This window comes from Suncus etruscus, chromosome 12 (assembly GCF_024139225.1).
Source record: "Suncus etruscus isolate mSunEtr1 chromosome 12, mSunEtr1.pri.cur, whole genome shotgun sequence".
Classification (NCBI taxonomy): domain Eukaryota; kingdom Metazoa; phylum Chordata; class Mammalia; order Eulipotyphla; family Soricidae; genus Suncus; species Suncus etruscus.
Genome location: NC_064859.1, coordinates 39,209,461 through 39,227,315, shown reverse-complemented (window position 1 = coordinate 39,227,315; position 17,855 = coordinate 39,209,461). Strand labels below are relative to the sequence as shown.

Below are 17,855 nucleotides of genomic sequence, written 5' to 3'. Positions count from 1 at the left end.
ATCAGTCTTCTCTGGAGCAGAGTAACATAATTCAGAGACTCTACAATGTATCATTCAAAATATCAAATATATAATCAAAAAAAATAATAGAAATTTTGGTTTCATTCTCAAGAGGAGACAATGAATGAGGAACTGAGTTAAATTACTGAATTAACAGAAATGGCATTTTGGATTTTTTTTAAAAAAATTTTTATTTATGGTTTTCTTTTTGGGCCACACCCTGTAGCATTTAGGGGTTACTCCTAATTCTGTGCTCAGGAACCCTTCCTGGAAGACCCATGGGACTATATGCGATGCCAAAAATCCAACCTGGATTGGCCACATGCAAAGCAAACACCCTCTCCACAGTGCTAATGCTCCAGACCCTTCCCTAATGATTTTTCGTATGCTTTTCTTAGGGTCACACCAAGCTGTGGTCAATGTTTATTCCTGGTTTTAAGCTGCAGAATTATTACTAGCTGTGCTTGGAGGACATTTAATATGTGGTACTGGGAACTGACAGGGTAGACTGCTTGCAAGACAAGGATTTAACTACTAATTATTTCTTCAGCATATTTGAAAAAAATTATGACTAAGAGTTTGAAGAAATAATCTTAAGTGTGCCAAGGCGATAGTTTGATAGGATAGCTTTTACCTTACATATATGAAGTTCTAGTTATGACCCCTAAAACCACAACACTAATCAACAACAAAAGCACATGGGTTATATAGAGTACTGTATACAACATTTGAATTAGTCTGATTTATCAGAAAAAAAAGGACAGCAACAACAAAATCATCTTTTAAGTACTGAAAAAAAAAACATAAGGGGCCAGAGAGATAGCACAGCAATAGAGTGTTTGCCTTGCATGCAGCCAACCCAGGGTGGACCTAGGTTTGAATCCCAGCATACCCGATGGTTCCCCGAGCTAGGAGCGATTTCTGACTGCAGAGTCAGGAGTATCCCCTGAGCGCAGCCGGGTGTGGCCCAAAAACCCAACAACAACAACAGCAAATACCCAAAAAACCCCAACCACATAAGCTCATAATTCTATAACTAGGAAAAAGACTGTACATAAAGACAAAGAAATTTTCAGATAGATGAAATAAAACTTAAAAGACTTAAAAAACAACACTAAAGGAATTCTAGCCAGATTGAAGAGCAATCTTTTCAACAAGATGCTAACAATGCACAAATTTTCAAAATGAAATTTAAAGTATAAAAAATGATAATCTTGGAGACTGAAGAGACAGTATACAGTAGGATGCTTGCTTATCTTCCACTCTGCATGCCAGGGGTTGATCCCTGGCACCTCATATGGTCCACTAAACATTGCCAGAAGCGATCTGAGTGTAGAACAAGAGGGTAACCCCCGAGTATAGCCAAGTGTGCTCCTTATACAAACAAATAAAAAGGAAAACTGTATGTATGTCTGAATTAAAAAAAAAAAAAGCAGGGGCCGGTGAGGTGGCGCTAGATGTAAGGTGTCTACCTTGCAAACGCTAGCCAAGGAAGGTCCGCGGTTTGATCCCCTGGTGTCCCATATGGTCCCCCCAAGCCAGGGGCAATTTCTGAGCGCTTAGCCAGGAATAACCCCTGAGCATCAAACGGGTGTGGCCAAAAAAAAAAAAAAAAAAAAAAAGAGCAATATTTCTCCTCCTGAAACTTTTTTATTTTTTTTTAAAAGATTTATGGGGTACTCCAGCCTACCTTCATTCTGTCCAGTACTTCCTTCCTCATAACTTTAAAAATAAAACCACACATGGGCCGGAGAGATAGCATGGAGGTAAAGCGTTTGCCTTGCATGCAGAAGGTTGGTGGTTTGAATCCCGGCATTCCATATGGTCCCCTGAGCCTGCCAGAAGCGATTTCTGAGTGTGGAGCCAGGAGTAACCCCCGAGTGCTGCTGGGTGTGACCCCCACACCCGCAAAAAACCAAACCAAACCAAAACAAAACAAAAAACCCACACAAGAGTTTTCAGAGACAAGAGTAAGTATAGGGGGTAAGGCACTTAACTCCATTTGTAGTCTTCTACAAATGGGTTCAAGCTTCAGCAATGCATATGGTCTCCTGAGCCAATAGTGATGCTCCTTGGAAAGAGCCAGAAGTAAGACCTAAGCATAGTCAGGTGTGGCTCCATATCTCCAAATCCACAAAAAAAAAAAAACAAAAAAAAAAAAACAAAACAAAAAAAAACCAAACAAGTAAAAAACTGGCAAAATACTTTAAAAATATTCTTGAATCTGAATACTTAACACATTCCATATGATAATACAGCACATAGTATACTTCTATTTCAAAGTAATTCTGAATGCATAAATAAAAGCAGCTATTTACAGATATTACCTGTGTTTGTCCTCTTTGAAATAAGGCAGATCCATGAAGAATTTTAAACATATCTACTTCACAATTTATATTCCTAAGAGAAGTCAAATCTCGACCATCACACCTATAGTAATAAAGAATAACAAGTAGTACTGAAAATCTTCTAGCCTCGGTGGCAAAACATAACCAAGTGTAGAACTTTTAAAATAGACACCTAAGCCCTAATGAAATCCAACTGAAACAAAATCTCTAGGTTTTTGACCCATATACCTGTATTGTCAAAAAGATTTACTGGGGGGGGGGGGGGGGGGGGGGTTTGGGCCACACCCAGTGTGTGGTGATGCTCAGGAGTTACTCCTGGCTATGCGCTCAGAAATCGCTCCTGGCTTGGGGGACCATATGGGATGCCTGGGGGATCAAACTGAGGTCCGTCCTGGGTGCAGTGTGTGTAAGGCAAATGCCCTACCACTTGTACCAGTTCTCTGGCCCTATCAAAAAGGTTTTTTAAAAAAGCATTTCAGGCTTTTCTCTAAGGTATGACTGGGGTTGCTTGCTGCACAGGCCATAGACAGGCATATCACACAAGCTTTTTATATAATACAAAATCTTATATAGTGTAAAATTTTAGGGGTTTACATACTATAAAATTTAAGGGGCTGGAGAGATAGTACAGAAGTTAAGGCACTTGCCTTGCATGTGACTAATTCCCATTTGAGATCCAGAACCAAATATGGTCCATCAGCACTGCCAGGAGTGATTCCCTGAGCAAAGAGTTAGGAGTAAGCCTTGAGTACTGTTGGGCATCACCCACACCACCTCCCTCCACAATACAAACAAAAAATTTATATTCACTTGAAAAAACCCATGCAGTTCTTGCATTGAGCAATTTGCCACAAAAATATTTATATTTACCTTTTGTATTCATTCAAAATGATATTTCTAAAAACTTCTTTTGCAACAGTATTAAAGGATTCTATTATATCATATGGATCAGCTTCTGGAAATTTTTCTGTAGAAGACAAAACCAAAACAGATTTTCAGGTTGGAAATTAGAATTTTTTTTTTTTTGGCCACACCCGGGAACACGCAGGGGTTACTCCTGGCTATGTGCTCAGAAGTTGCTTCTGGCTTGGGGGACCATATGGGACACCGGGGGAGTCCTAGCACTTGCAAGGCAGACACCTTATCTCTAGCGCTGCCTCTCCGGCCCCAGGAAATTAGAATTTCAATTAAGTTCACAGTACCGAGGTTGCTGACTAGTGAGATTTAAGCCAAGAAAAATGACCCTGAATGACTTCTGTCCTCAGGAAAACAAATTACATCAAATGTTCTCAAGTAGGAGAGACATACCAAGTATTAAGTACCTCAAATGTAGTACTATGGTAATTTAAGCTTACTTGCTTCTAGAACAACAGTGTTTATATATATATATATATATTTTTTTTTTTTTTTGGTTTTTGGGCCACACCCGGCAATGCTCAGGGGTTACTCCTGGCTGTCTGCTCAAAAATAGCTCCTGGCAGGCACGGGGGACCATATGGGACACCGGATTCGAACCAACCACCTTTGGTCCTGGATCGGCTGCTTGCAAGGCAAATGCCGCTGTGCTATCTTTTTGGACCCTAGAACAACAGTATTTTTAAATCAGCTATAATATTGTTACCTGACAAATCTAGACAAACATACATTATGAATTTCATGGATGCTTTCCCACCCACTCATTTTTGCAGAGCTTCCCAAGCTGTACTCTGGGGCCACATTTTCAGCAATACTCAGCCAACTGGGCTTGGCAATTTAATGCTAGAACCCAATGCTGTAGCCAGCACAGACTGCTTAGGGGGTTCCAGGTCACACAGTAGGGCCTTGAAAATAGGCATGGATATGTGGTGCTCAATCATGCACCCCTGACCAGTGAATTCTCTCTCTAACTTCTTATTTTTTTTTTCTCTCTAACTTCTGACATTCTTTTAAGAATTGTCACCCTCGAGGCCAGAGAGATAGCGTGGAGATAGGGTGTTTGCCTTGCATGCAGAAGGACGGTGGTTCGAATCCCGGCATTCCATATGGTCCCTTGAGCCTGCCAGGAGTGATTTCTGAGCATAGAACCAGAAGGAGCCCTTGAGCGCTGCCAGGTGTGACCCAACAACCAAAAAAAAAAGAAAAAAAGTTGGTATACATTCAGTCTTGATTTATAAAATTCCTTTCTAGATAGGTTAAGACACAGATGTAAATGTGAGTCACTCAATCCCCTTAAATCAGATGTAGTATTGCAATATCAGATTATGAATTAAAAAAAAATCAGGTTTTCAAGTAACAGCATAACCTATTTTAGAGGATAATGTCTGTATAGTACAGATTGTACAGTCAACATTTATTAGTGCCCTTTTTGCTGGGTACAATGCTGACAACATTTAATTTTGTTTTCTGGGCCACACCTAGTAGTACTTAGGGCTTATTCCTAATTCTGTGCTAGGGATCACTCCTGGTAGTGCTCCAATGACTATATGGACCCAGGTTGGCTATGTGCAAGGCAGGTGTTCTACCTGCTATACTATAGCTTTGGCCCTTGACCACAATGATTTAATAGTGTCTGTGAGATGTACTATTTTTGTAAATTTACTGCAAAATTTTAAATACTAATTTCAAGGTTTCCCAAATGTAAATTTAAAAATAATCTATTACTTCATTTAAATAATTTCAAAATTAGGGAAAAATAAAACTCACCTTTCAGTTGTTCCTCTGTATCTAGTCTTATCTTGTTAACTGCTTCATCTCTAGAAATCTGAAATTGAAGTTCAGTTATTATATATACATTGCAGAACTTAACATTTCTATTTTTATTTTTAAAACAAAATTTTTTTTAGTTTTTGGGCCACAACTGCTCAGGGGTTAGTTCTGTGGATTGAACCCGAGTCTGTTCCATGTCAGCAATGTGCAAGACAAATGCCCTACTGCTGTGCTATCACTCCGGCCCCTAACATTTCTATTTTTAAATAATTTACAATCAAAGAGTATTCTGATTTCTCTAAAGGTAGTTTTTTTTTTTAAATTAGAACTGGCTATTGGTCCACAAGAAGCTTACTCTTTTAATATATTTATACACTTCCATAAAATGTATTAACAGAGAATGGAGACACAAACAGCTAGGCTTTTCTTTAGTTTTCTGTTTAAAATTTTTCTATATATACATAATTCATACCAAAATTAGGAACTGTGACATAAGAATTACCAGAAAAATCATTTTTAAAAATCCAGATATACATACCTTGTCATGCTCATAATCTGTGAAAACTGCATAAAGTTTTTCCATGGCAAGTCTATTTTTGAAAAAAAAAAAAAAAATTAAGTGTCAACATAATAGTATCTAGAAAAATGAGGCAGTTTCCATTACAAAACTGAGAAGAGTGATAATACTGTAGCAAAGTATTTGCCTTGCATGCAGCCAACCCAGGTTTGACCCCTGGCATCCATTCCATATGTCTCCAAGCACATTCAGGAGTAATTCCTGTATGCAGAACCAGTTTTTATGGCCCAAGATAACAAAGAAAACAAAAATATCCTAAAAAAATTCTTAAAATATTAGTAGTGAACATTTCACTCACTAAATTTTTCTTGCCCCCCCCCCCCCCATTCTACACATGTTGTATATTTCAGGAAACTTGCTGGTGACAATTTATACCCCTCTCTCTTTTTTCAGTCTTTGGGCCACACTGGTGGTGCTCAGGGGTTACTCCTGGCTCTGTGCTCAGAAATGCTCCTGGCAGGCTAGGGGGACCATATTGGATGCTGGAGATCAAACCCAGGTCCGTCCCGGGTCGGCAGCGTGCAAAGAAAATGCCCTAGTACTATGCTAGCACTCAGGCCCCTATATATCTCATTTTAATCTCTGACAATTATGGGACTGATATTAAATTGAAACTAGGTTTTCTATTTATTTCAAACACAATGGTCTCCTACTGACTCATTTATTTTTTGGGTTTGAGGAAAATTTGGGATAGTCAGGGAACCATGTAATACAAGGGATCAAACCTGAGACTCCTCTAGGCAAATTAAGGTCCTTTGAGCCTTCTTCCTGTCCCCAACTCATTTCCAACCTACTCAGTAAGCTACTTGAAGTACTGGCATAATGTAATGTTCATAGTAGATTACTTTTTTGAGAACATCAATAGTTTTCAATATCTTGAGCTTTGCCTTGACACAGAATGGTTTGTGGATTATAAGAATGTTGACCAGTAAGTTCCCCTTTTTATTTTATTTTATTTTTTTTGGTTTTTGGGCCACACCCAGTGACGCTCAGGGGTTACTCCTGGCTATGCACTCAGAAGTCACTCCTGGCTTCGGGGACCATATGGGACACCAGGGGATCGAACCGCGGTCCATCCTAGGCTAGCGCAGGCACCTTACCTCTAGCGCCACCATGCCGGCCCCTCCCTTTTTGTTTTAGATTCAAACTTTGGCCCTTAAAAATGAACTTATTCCTTGAAAGACAGTTATAGTAATGATTTCTAAATAGAAGTATAGTATTTATGAAGTAATGCACTCACTAACAGTGGCTTCTATGGAGTGTTTTCTGAGAGAATATTAAGTCAGGTGACAATTTCAAATTTTCTTTTGTACCTAAGTTCTTACTTATGAGCCTGCTTCACAATCTCGGGTGATGGAGTAAATAACTTCTGAGGTGTCCTCTTGGTAACCCCAATTTCCTTTACCAACTGCTGAATACCCTGAATTATTTGTTGGGTGTATTTCACTCCTACTTTGATAGCATGGCAAAGATCCTGCTGTAAAATGTTCTCTGCAGAGGCTTCCAACATAACTATTTAAAGGAAAAAAGGAGAAAAAAACATTACTACTGAGACTTTTTATCAATATAGCAATTTCAAATGTCATGGCATGAATACCAAAGATCAATTTTCTTTATTACCCTTTTTCTTACCTCATACTACCAAAATGCAAATAGCAATGAGTGGAACCTTAATATTTGAATGCAGGTTTTTTTTGTTTTGGCCACACCCATTTGACGCTCAGGGGTTACTCCTGGCTATGCACTCAGAAATCGCTCCTGGCTTGGGGGGGGACCATATGAGATGCCTAGGGATCGAACCTCGGTCCGTCCTACACTAGCGCTTGCAAGGCAGAAACCTTAGCTCTAACGCCACCTCTCCAGCCCCTTGAACGTAGGTTTATGTTCTTAAATTTAACAAGTGATTTCTCTTCAGAAATGAAAAACAAAAAACAAAAAACAAAAAAAACTACATGCACTTAAAAAAATAACCCCAACAGCTCTATTGAAATATAATTCAAATACCTGAAATATTCTTTTCTTGGGGAGGGGGGGGGATTGGGTCACACCTGTTGGAGCTCAGAGGCTACTTCTGGCTCCTCGCTCAGAAATCACTCCTGGCAGGTTTGGGGGACCATATGGAATGCCGGGAACTGAACCCAGTCCCGAGTTGGCTGTATGCAAGGCAAAAAGCCCTACTGCTGTGCTATTTCCCTGGCCCCTCAAATATTTATTTTAGGGCTTTGGGGGGATACTCAGAAGTGCTCAGAGGCTACATCTGGCTTTATACCTGGGAAACAATGTAGTGCCAGAAATTGAATTCAAGTCAGCAGATACAAAGACAAAATTCCGTATTTTCCAGTGTAGTTTCATTTTTTGTTTGTACACTACATCCAGCAATCATTAGGAGCTACTCTTGGCTCAGCATTTAGGAGTTATCCCCTATGGTGCTTGTTTAAGACTTTAATTCCAGGGGGCTGAAGTGATAGCTCAGTGAGGAGGTTGCTTGGCCTGCTCAAGGTGATTTGATCAATAACATCCTATTTGGTCCCTCAGGATAGCCTAGTACAGAGCAAGGAGTAACTTCTGAGAATTGCTGAGTCTGGCTGAAAAAACAAAACTAACCAATCAACCAAGTAGAGAAAAAAAAAAACCCCAAACAAACAAAAAGAATCAAAACTGCAGGTGAAAGCACATGCTCTAGCAGTAAACCTATCTTTGACCTCTAATTACATTTTTAATATATATTAAAAGTGAAATTAAAAAATATGGGCCCGGAGAGATAGCACAGCGGTGTTTGCCTTGCAAGCAGCCAATCCAGGACCAAAGGTGGTTGGTTCGAATCCCGGTGTCCCATATGGTCCCCCGTGCCTGCCAGGAGCTATTTCTGAGCAGACAGCCAAGAGTAACCCCTGAGCACCGCCGGGTGTGGCCCAAAAACCAAAAAAAAAAAAAAAAAAAAATATGCAATACACGCTCAGGAGGTAGGTAAGGTGCTTGCCTTGTATATGGCTGATCTGGTATGATTCTTGGTCCTTGGCATCATCAGGAATTATCCTTGAGCAGAGCCAGGAATAAGTCATAGCTAGGTATAGCACTCAAACCACACATACATTCATACATGCAACATGGCATTTCTCATAAATGCTCCTATTTAGTAATTATTTGATGTGATTTCCCAATTGTGGGAAATTCACTGTCACATTATCCTTCCATTAGGTGGGACATTTTTACAGTGATACTGTTTCAAATAAGTCAATAAGAGAAACCTACTTACCACTCTAAGACTATTTATGTATTATAAAAATTGGGCCTGAGCAATATAGTTCAGCAGGTAGGGTATTTGCCTTGCACAGAGTAGACCCAGTTTCTTTAAAAATTTTTCCTCTACTTTTTTCCTTTTTGGGAGATACACAATCTGAGCAGGGTAGGATTGGGGAGAGGATGGGATGTGATGGGTCATCTGGATAGTATTCAGGGACCAGCCATTTTGGATAGAAATTAGGTCTCCTGCTGAACATGAACGCAGGCCCTGGGTTATCTTTCTAGGCAAGAGCTTTACTTGCTGAAGTTTGTGTCTTCAAGCCTTGTTTATACCTTGTTATTATAATACCTGATATATTAACTACATATTGCCGTTAAGGTTATTATCTAAATCAGCATCTTGCAACTAAGGTCCATCTGCAGAATTCCAAGAGTCAAAAGTGAAAAATTGCAGGGGCTAGAGAGAAAGCACAGCAGTAGGGCATTTGTCTTGCATGCAGCCAACCCAGGACCAATGGTAGTTTGATTTCAGCATCCCATATGGTCCCCTGAGCCAGCTAGGAGCTATTTCTGAGCGTAGAGGCAGGAATAACCTCTGAGCACCACTGGGTGTGACCCCCCCTAAACAAAACAAAAGAAAAAAGTGAAAAATCACATAAATGGGAAGGTATGAGGGAGTTTCACAGCATGAAATCAGGAAGCTAATCTATTGGACAGGGGTTGGGGGGATATAAAAGAAAACAAGGTCAGAATAGGCCCATGGTTGGAAAAGGCTGTGAAACACTGATCTAAATCGCTTGTAAGGCTTCTGAATGCAAAAGACTTCTAGATCTAAAATTAAAAAAAAGATCCCCTATGTCCTTTTATGCTGAAAATCTATCAACTTATCAAAGAACTGTGACACTGTAACAAGAAATGTATTGGGTCAATGGAGCCCTAGAAGAAGAGGGATGAGTTAAATAGTAAAAAAAAAAAAAAAAAAAGGCAATAAATCTAAAGATTTATAATTGGCAATATATCTAAAGATTCAGAATTACAAAGCACTATTCATAAAAACCCAGACAAATAAGTATTAAAAATCATTTGAGAAAAGGAACACCTTACAGATGGGAAAAGCAATTCAAATATCAGACTTATCATCAAAAACATGGCAGCCTGAAGGAGCTGGCATACTTTACAGTTCTGAAAGTAAAGAATGTTCAACTCAGAACCTTTATAACCAGTGAAAATATTTGGGCCAGAGAGATAGCATGAAGGTAAGGCATTTGCCTTTCATGCGGAAGGATGGTGGTTCGAATCCCGGCATCCCATAATGGTCCCCTGTGCCTGCCAGCGGCGATTTCTGAGCATAGATCCAGGAGTAATCCCTGAGCGCTGCCCAGTGTGACCCAAAAACAAAAACAAAAAATTAGGAATACTGAGGAAACATTACTACTATTAAATAATAAAATACTAATATTAACTAATATTAATACTAATGTTAAATAATAAAAATACTACTCTTACATGAAGTACAAAAAAATGTCATCAACAGACCTACCCTAGAAGAATAGCCAAAGTTATTTCATTTCAGTATAATGAATGGGCAATATTCAGTATTTCCCAATATAAAATATTGGGAAGAAAACAGCAAGCAAAAATGTGAGTAAATACCATATGCTGGTCTTTTACTCTTGAATTTTCTAATTTATGTTTAATGGATGAGATAAAAGCAAAAATCATAACACCATCTGTTGGGGTTACATATGTAGAAGAATTTTAAAACAATTATTATATGGGCCAGAGTGATAGTACAGCAGTAAGGCATTTGCCTTGCATGCGGCCAATACTGGACAGACCCTGGTTCAAATCCTGGAAACCTATATGGTTCCCCAAGTCTGCCAGGAGTGACGCTGAGTGCAGAGCTAGGAGTAACCACCAGGTGTGACACCCCCCCCCCCCCGCCCAAATCATTATAAATGAGGAGAATACTAAAGATATATAAGGTTTCAATATTTCATATAAGGCATTTAGAAACTTCCTCTGATACCACGATACTGTGATGGTTATATAATTCTTTCTTGCCTTTATTCCATGACATCCTCTTTCATTTTCACAAATTAAATAAGAGATCTAAAATATTTATTAGATGTAAATTATACCTCAATAAACTGATTTGAAGATATAAAAATAATATGGTAAAGAAAATCTTTTTTTTTTTTTTTTGCTAGACAATGCAGTGCTCAGGCTTATTCCTGGATCCTCACTAAAGAGTCTCTACTGGCAATGCTTAAGGGACTATATGGGGTGACAGGGATCAAACCCAGATTGGCTACATCAAAGGAAAGTGCCCTATTCAGTGTAATATCACTCCAGGCCCAAGGAAATATTACTTTATAATTACAATAGGAGTTAAAGAAGAGTACAGAGGTAAAGGTACATGCCTTGCTTGAAACCCTGGTTCTAGCACATCAGTGCCTTGAGTACCTCTGGATGTGACCCAGCCTTCCCCACCCCTATCAAAAACAACTTATTTATCTAGGGCCAGAGAGAGTTCAAGGGACTGAACAGATATTTTGATTATTGGAGGCCTGGTTCTGAAGTTTGAATCCCAGCATCATGGATTCTAATGCACTACCAGGAGTAACCTCTGAATATAGATAGAGGTTAGTTCCCAACTTATTGATTGTGGTTCCAAAACAAAACGTTTCTCATTTAAAATTTTTTTTTTTTTTGGTTTTTGGGCCACACCCATTTGACGCTCAGGGGTTACTCCTGGCTATGCGCTCAGAAGTTGCTCCTGGCTTGGGGGACCATATGGGACGCCGGGGGATCGAACCGCGGTCTGTCCTAGGCAAGCGCAGGCAAGGCAGGCACCTTACCTCTAGCGCCACCGCCCGGCCCTAAAAAAATTTTTTTTTAAATAAGAAAATTCCTTAAAGTTTTATTATACAGGGGTCAGAGGATAGCACAGCGGTAAGGCATTTGCCTTGCATGTGGCCAACCCTGGATGAACCTGGTTCGATTTCTGGCATCCCATATGATCCCAAGCTTGCCAGGGGTGATTTCTAAGCACAGACCCAGGAGTAATCTCTGAGCATTGCCAGGTGTGGCCCAAAAACCAATCAATCAATTAATCAGTCAATCAATCAATAAAAACTTTAAAAATAGTCTTCAGAAAAGAAAAAAAGGTTTACTATACAGCGGTGTGTTGATCCACACTATTTAAGTCCATAACACAGACTCTGGTTATTTGCAATGAAATCATCTAAAATTATTTAAAAATTTAATTACCTTGTTTACTTTAACCAGGAGACGATTTGATGCTGGGGACTGACCCCTGGTATCTTGCACATGAATTAAGCTATATCTCCAGAGATATTCAGGGTTGACTATCCAGAGATAGTCAGCACTACTGGCTCAGTGCTCGGGGACAACTAACTGGACGTGGGAACCATATATGGTGCCAGAAATTCAAACTGATGTCAGCTTCATACTATTTTCTCAGATCACTAAATGTGTTAAATTTAAGCACTCATAAGAAAAATGTAGTACTTAATTTACTTACCAATATGACTTTTAGGAGCACCAGCAACCACTAAATTTAAAGTACTGGAAGACATTTCTTTTCGTGTTGGATTAACAACAAATTCTCCATCAATCATTCCCATTCGGACTGCCCCTAAAATATTGGCAAAAAAACTCATAAAATATGCTCAGTATTTTATTATAAAGACATTATTCCAGAGTTGACTTTAATGAAATAACTTTTTTTTTTTTAGGAAGGAAGGAAGGATGGAAGGAAGGAAGGAAGGAAGGAAGGAAGGAAGGAAGGAAGGAAGGAAGGAAGGAAGGAAGGAAGGAAGGAAGGGAGGGAGGGAGGGGGAGGGAGGAGGGAGGGAGGGAAGAAGGGAGGGAGGGGGAGGGAGGGATGAAATAACTTTTATGTTTAATTGTGACCGCAATAAAGTCCATTATTCCTGCTAAAGTTAGACACAATTCTCTCTTATTTTCTGCTCTCATTAGACTACTCTGTGTTTTGCTTAAATAACCATTTCTTTATATCTGTTATCATACTCAGGCTGATATAGACTGTATATTCCCTAAATTTTAACATCTGATTGTACTAAAATTCAGCTTTTTTTGTCGTTTTTGGCGCTCAGGGGTTACTCCTGGCTCTGCACTCAAAAATTCACCCTGCAGGCTTGGGGGACCATATGGGATATGGGAATAAAACCACCACCTCCTGGGTTGGTTGCATGCAAGGCAAAAGCCCTACCACTGTACTATCTCTCTGGCCCCTCGAGAAGTAATCTTGACAAGCTGACCTAACAGGACTAGACCTGTCCTTCACTATTATTTTTATAATTATTTTATTATTATATGCTATTAATATTTTTTATAATATAAATAACAGCTTGTTTCCCTAACTTATACCAAAATAACTGTCATTCATCTTTGCATTGCCAAGTATCTAAGTCTGCCTTTGTTCATGTAATACTTAGCTGAGTAGCACTTAAATTTATTATTCAGTTGATAAATTATTTTTATATTATATGATCACAATTTATAAGAGCTTAAATAGAAATGTCTAACAGCATTATCATAAAAACAATATAGAGAGGAAGAGGATGGGATGGGGAATTAAAGAAAAAGAATATACATATATATAATAATTTCTCAGCTTGCCCCTCTGCAAAAGCCTTCATGAGCAACACTGGGTGGTCCTGTGGTGCCTATATTTCAGAGCTGAGTAATACTGCATCCTTGGGCTCTAGCACCAAAACACCAGCCTTTTGGCTGCGTATTGTCAGGGTTGCTTTTGGGCCACCCAAACATTATTTGGATTACATTCCAAAAAGGTCCTTAAACAGAAAAGGTAACTAAGAATTTAAAGTATTACACAGTGATAAGAGTTAAAAAGCTGTTGATGGTTGAGGTTCAGTCATATAATGTTCCAACTCTCTTTCCTTCACCAGTTTATTTCCCCATTTCCTTCCATTCCCCTCTCCTGGCTGCCTCTATGCCAGGTACTTTTCTTCTCTCTCTCTCATTAAAGTATTTCTTGGGTTATAAAACCTCATTAACAGAAACAAAACAAGGATGAAAGTGTCAAGGAGTTGAAAAAAGTCTTAGAATTCTTTCAACTCCTGAGGAGATAATTAATGGAGATTAGTTCATCTATGCCATTGTTATAATGTGCACAATAATAATTCTTGAAACAAAAGTTTATTTGTAAATCTTTACTTACCCACAGGTCCATTCCAAGGAATATCTGATAATGAAAGGGCCACAGAAGCTTAAACAAGAGGGAAAAATAAAGCTGTAAAAAACAGATTTGCCTTAAAAAAAGTGAAGTGCTAATTTTAATCTTTATTTTTATACATACCACCATTAATTGCTAGGACATCAGGTTCATTAATACCATCTACTGCTAACAAATTACAAAGGACCTGGTACAAGGGAAAAAAATTAAGATTACTTAAATCTACTTTATTTGGGAGTTTTGTCATTTCACTATGATTAAAATTAGGTATTACATGGTCTAAAATCTGTAGTCAAACCCCTTAATTCTGGCAATCACTAAAGAACATGGCTTTATGTAAACTACTTAAATTAATCCTCAAAAATTCCCTCATATTCAAAAGGGAAAATTAATAGCAACTTCCTAAATGGTTCTCATGAAAACTACAGAAAATATTCTGTGGAAATTATTATTTTAAGAGGCATGTTCAAAGTATTCAGCAAATGTTAGCTTTTTCTATTACATAAAAATACTGTTTCCTATTAGTAGCAGAGACAATGCAAGGAAGAAATATAATTTCTTTTTGGGCCACACCCGGTGATGTTCAGGGGTTTACTCCTGGCTATGTGATCAGAAATCACTCCTGGCTTGGGGACTATATGGGACACCAGGGGATTGAATCGTGGTCCATCCGAGGTTAGCGCATACAAGGCAAACGCCCTACCACTTGCGCCACTCCTCCAGCCCCATAATTTCTTTTACATTAAATAGTATCAGGGTATCTCTAGCCCTGAGACCAATATATATGAATTATTCTGAAAAATTATATTTAGGAAGTACTAAAATACTTTAAAAAGTCAAAAAAAATACTTTAAAAAGTCTAGATGATCCTATAATAATATAAAACATAATAAAGCAGGCTTTTTTGGTTTTTGGGCCACACCCATTTGATGCTCAGGGGTTAGTCCTGGCTACGCACTCAGAAATCGCTCCTGGCTTGGGGGGACCATATGGGACACCGCAGTCCCGTCCTATGCTAGCGCTTGCAAGGCAGACACCTTACCTCTAGCAACACCTTCCCGGCCCCAGTTTTTTTTTTTCTTACCTGAAGACTTATACTTTGCTTTCCATCTAGCTGAAAATCTTTTTTTTTTTTTTTCGTTTTTGGGCGACACCCTGCGGTGCTCAGGGGTTACTCCTGGCTGTCTGCTCAGAAACAGCTCCTGACAGGCATGGGGGACCATATGGGACACCGGGGTTCGAACCAACCACCTTTGGTCCTAGATCGGCTGCTTGCAAGGCAAACGCCGCTGTGCTATCTCTCTGGGCCCCTAACTGAAAATCTTGGTTTATATATATATATATATTTTTTTTTTTTTTTTTGGGTCACACCTGCCAGCGCTCAGGGGTTACTCCTGGCTCTACACTCAGAAATCGCTCCTGGCAGACTTGGAACACCATATGGGATACCGGGATTTAAACCACCATCCTTCTGCATGCAAGGCAAATGCCCTACCTCCATGCTATCTCTCCGGTTTATACTTTATGCTAGTTATTCTTATTAATTCAGGACTCATCTCAAGTTGACAGAGATTTTAGCTTTTAAACTTAATTTTTATGAGGCTGGAGCAATAGCACAGTGGTAGAGTGTATGACTTGCATGTAGCTGAACCAGGATGAACCTTGGTTTGATCCTGGCCTCCAATATGGTTCCCCAAGCCAGGAATAACACCGGGTGTGACCCCAAAGCAAAACAAACAGGACAAAGAGATTGGGTCACATTCAGGGGTTACTCCTGGATCTGCGCTCAGAAATTGATCCTGGCAGGCTCGGGGAACTATATGGGATGCCGGGATTTGGACCACCGTCCTTCTGCATGCTCTACCACTGTGCTATCTCTCCGGCCCCCAAAATGAGATTTTTATCCTCTTTTTTTGGGTGGGTGCTTGTAGAAATCTAGAGGGCACTTCCAGTGAAACTTGACTCAATTGTGTGTGTGTACCTTGTGGTGCTACTTCTGACTGATGGTCCAGGAGGTAGGTGAGGGGGAAGGGGAAGGGTGGTGGATTATCAGTCACATATAGCAGTACTTGGGCACTAGGTTTATAACTTGCAGTGCTTTGGGGACCAGTTAGTATCAGGGATCAAATTTGGGGTCTCTGGGACTGTAGAGATAGTACAGAAGGTAGGAACACTTGGCTTGTTCTCGTGACCAATCCAGGATCAAACCCCAGCCCCCCAAAGAGAAAGTCCTGAGTGTAAAGCCAGGAATAAACTGAGTATCACCGCGTACGGTTCATAAAACCAAAAATTAAAAAAGAGCATCTAAAAACTCTTGGGACCCCTGCATGCAAGACACTTCCTTCAGCCCTTTGAAAATTGGCACCAAAAATTCTTTTTTTTTTTTTGGTTTTTGGGCCATACCTGGCGATGCTCAGGGGTTACTCCTGGCTGTCAGAAATAGCTCCTGGCAGGCACGGGGGACCATATGGGATACTGGGATTCGAACCAACAACCTTTGGTCCTGGATCAGCTGCTTGCAAGGCAAATGCCACTGTGCTATCTCTCCGAAAAATTCTTTTTTTTTTGGGTCATACCCGGCGGTGCTCAGGGGTCACTCCTGGCTGTCTGCTCAGAAATAGCTCCTGGCAGGCACGGGGGACCATATGGGACACCGGGATTCGAACCAACCACCTTTGGTCCTGGATCGGCTGCTTGCAAGGCAAACACCGCTGTGCTATCTCTCTGGGCCCGAAAAATTCTTAATTTTTAAAATTTTTGGCATATCTAGTAGTGTTCAGTACTTAGCTCCTTGAAGTTGTGGGATCCTATGTGGTACTGGGATCTAATGGACCCAGGTTGCCTATATGCAATGCAAATGTTCTACCTGCTGTACTACCACTCCAGTTCTTTTATTAAAAAATTAACCATTTTATTGATACCAGTATTTGTGATACTGTTAATCATACTTTTCATGCATATATGCAAGGTATGCTCATCATCTGAAGAGCTCTTTCCCCTTCACTAGTGTTTGTTTTTAATTTCTTATTTTATATTGTTTATTTTAGCCTAGGAATTATTAAAGCGATCTAGTGAGTAATTTTGATTAATCTGGAAATGAAAAATTCATAAGCAGGACTTACCTGTGTATCATAAAAGTAGCCAGCTGGAAAGAGAGGTCTGATCGAACGATCTGGAGAATGGAGAGGGCAGAAAAATAACATTAAGTATAATACTGACTCAAGTTACTGCTTTATATTTCAAAACTTTCCCTCCTCTGAACACCAGACAACAAAAAACAAACCCAAAATAAACAGTAACAAACCCTCCACCCCCCGGACTGATATACTGAGAGGTTTACAGATAAATGTCAATGTATCAATTAATGCATGCTATGTACCCTAATAACAATATAATGAAGATTTCAGTGATAGTATACCAGGTAAGATGCTTGCCTTGCATGCTGCCAAATTGGTTTAGATACACGGTATCCTACATGGTCCACCAAACCTGCCCAGAGTGATTCCTGAGTAGTTTCAGAAATGACCTCTAACCACCTCCGGGTGTGGCCCAAAATACAAAGAAAAAAAATCCCTATATAACAGAAACATACAGAGAAGACTTGCACTCTAGTTCCATAGATAGACACCAGTGACCCACATAAGGAAGAAATGAATATAAGACCAAGAGCAAAACAAAAGAAGAAATAAATACAACTAGACATTTCAAGAATAAACATTTTTAATCATTATTTTTATAAGTCTTTATTACAATAAAG

General features: G+C 39.5%; 1 protein-coding gene across 1 annotated transcript in view; it reads right to left on the bottom strand.

Moving 5' to 3' along the window:
- The window catches only part of PNPT1 (polyribonucleotide nucleotidyltransferase 1), a 44,596-nt gene that overhangs the window by 21,107 nt on the left and 5,634 nt on the right, over window positions 1–17,855 (bottom strand). The window contains exons 5-13 of the mRNA XM_049784777.1: window positions 17,221–17,270; window positions 14,222–14,285; window positions 14,084–14,131; window positions 12,401–12,514; window positions 6,936–7,122; window positions 5,572–5,623; window positions 5,031–5,088; window positions 3,219–3,315; window positions 2,328–2,430 (exon numbers count right to left, since the gene is read on the bottom strand). Of these exons, the coding sequence (XP_049640734.1) occupies window positions 2,328–2,430; window positions 3,219–3,315; window positions 5,031–5,088; window positions 5,572–5,623; window positions 6,936–7,122; window positions 12,401–12,514; window positions 14,084–14,131; window positions 14,222–14,285; window positions 17,221–17,270 (773 nt within the window). The remainder of the gene's footprint in view (window positions 1–2,327; window positions 2,431–3,218; window positions 3,316–5,030; window positions 5,089–5,571; window positions 5,624–6,935; window positions 7,123–12,400; window positions 12,515–14,083; window positions 14,132–14,221; window positions 14,286–17,220; window positions 17,271–17,855) is intronic.